This window comes from Emiliania huxleyi (genome assembly GCF_000372725.1).
Source record: "Emiliania huxleyi CCMP1516 chromosome Unknown EMIHUscaffold_198, whole genome shotgun sequence".
NCBI classification, from domain to species: domain Eukaryota; phylum Haptophyta; order Isochrysidales; family Noelaerhabdaceae; genus Emiliania; species Emiliania huxleyi.
The window spans coordinates 71,444-72,343 of record NW_005200615.1 but is presented as its reverse complement, the minus strand read 5'-3'; the positions used below and the strand labels follow the sequence as shown (position 1 = coordinate 72,343).

The following is a 900-nucleotide window of genomic DNA, read 5'->3' as shown; positions in this document are numbered from 1 at the left end:
TACCGAACCCATCTCTGGCCCGTCACCTACGTCTCGCTCGACGAGGCGCGCGACTACGGCACCAGGGCGGGCGGCCGGAGGGGGGGCGGATTCGGGTACCGTGAAAGGCGGGTGATGGGTGGGGGTACCTGCGCGGCGTACTGCCACTCCCACGCGCGCGGCAGCCGGCCGCCCGCCCACGTGCAGTAGTCGCGCGCCTATCCCCTACCTCCACGGTACCCAAACCCATCCCACCTCCGGCCGCCCGCCCTGGTGCCGTAGTCGCGCGCCTCGTCGAGCGAGACGTAGGTGACGGGCCAGAGATTACCCGAGATTACCCGAGATTACCCGAGATTACCCGAGATTACCTCGTCGAGCGAGACGTAGGTGACGGGCCAGAGATTACCCGAGATTACCCGAGATTACCCGAGATTACCCGAGATTACCTCGTCGAGCGAGACGTAGGTGACGGGCCAGAGATTACCCGAGATTACCCGAGATTACCCGAGATTACCCGAGATTACCTCGTCGAGCGAGACGTAGGTGACGGGCCAGTCCGCCATGCGCGGCGGGGGCGACTTTGGCGGGAGGGGCGCCGGCCCGGGCGGGGTGGTAAACGGCCAGCCTAGTACCATACCTCCAGGGTCTCGAATCCAGTGGTGGGTTCGGTGCCCGCGAGTGGTGCGGTGTGTCACGCGCCCGGCCGCCAGTTGCTGAGCCAGTTGAGCGGGTCCTTTGGCGCGTAGCCCGTCGCGCGGCGGTAGGCCGAGTAGTTTGCCGTGGTGACGGGGTGGCGGTCGATGAAGAGGGGCGGCACGGCGAGTGTGTGCGAGTGCTCGCGGCGCGGCGCCTCCTGGATGCGGTGGTCGCAGGTAGAGAGTGAGGAGAGGGAGAAGGAGGGGGGGGGGGGGGGGAAAGGAG

The 900-nt window shown here is 67.3% G+C and overlaps 2 protein-coding genes across 2 annotated transcripts in view; both read right to left on the bottom strand.

Moving 5' to 3' along the window:
- Window positions 1–602, bottom strand: part of EMIHUDRAFT_365847 (hypothetical protein) — a gene marked incomplete at its 5' end in the record, with an annotated part of 5,904 nt that extends 5,302 nt beyond the window's left edge. Inside the window, 2 exons of the mRNA XM_005781877.1 lie at window positions 129–197; window positions 504–602. Coding sequence (XP_005781934.1) covers window positions 129–197; window positions 504–602 — 168 coding nt within the window. The remainder of the gene's footprint in view (window positions 1–128; window positions 198–503) is intronic.
- Window positions 603–670: 68 nt separating this feature from the next.
- The window catches only part of EMIHUDRAFT_468542 (hypothetical protein), a gene marked incomplete at its 3' end in the record, with an annotated part of 3,017 nt that continues 2,787 nt past the window's right edge, over window positions 671–900 (bottom strand). Inside the window, exon 6 of the mRNA XM_005781876.1 lies at window positions 671–832. Within this exon, the coding sequence (XP_005781933.1) occupies window positions 671–832 (162 nt within the window). The remainder of the gene's footprint in view (window positions 833–900) is intronic.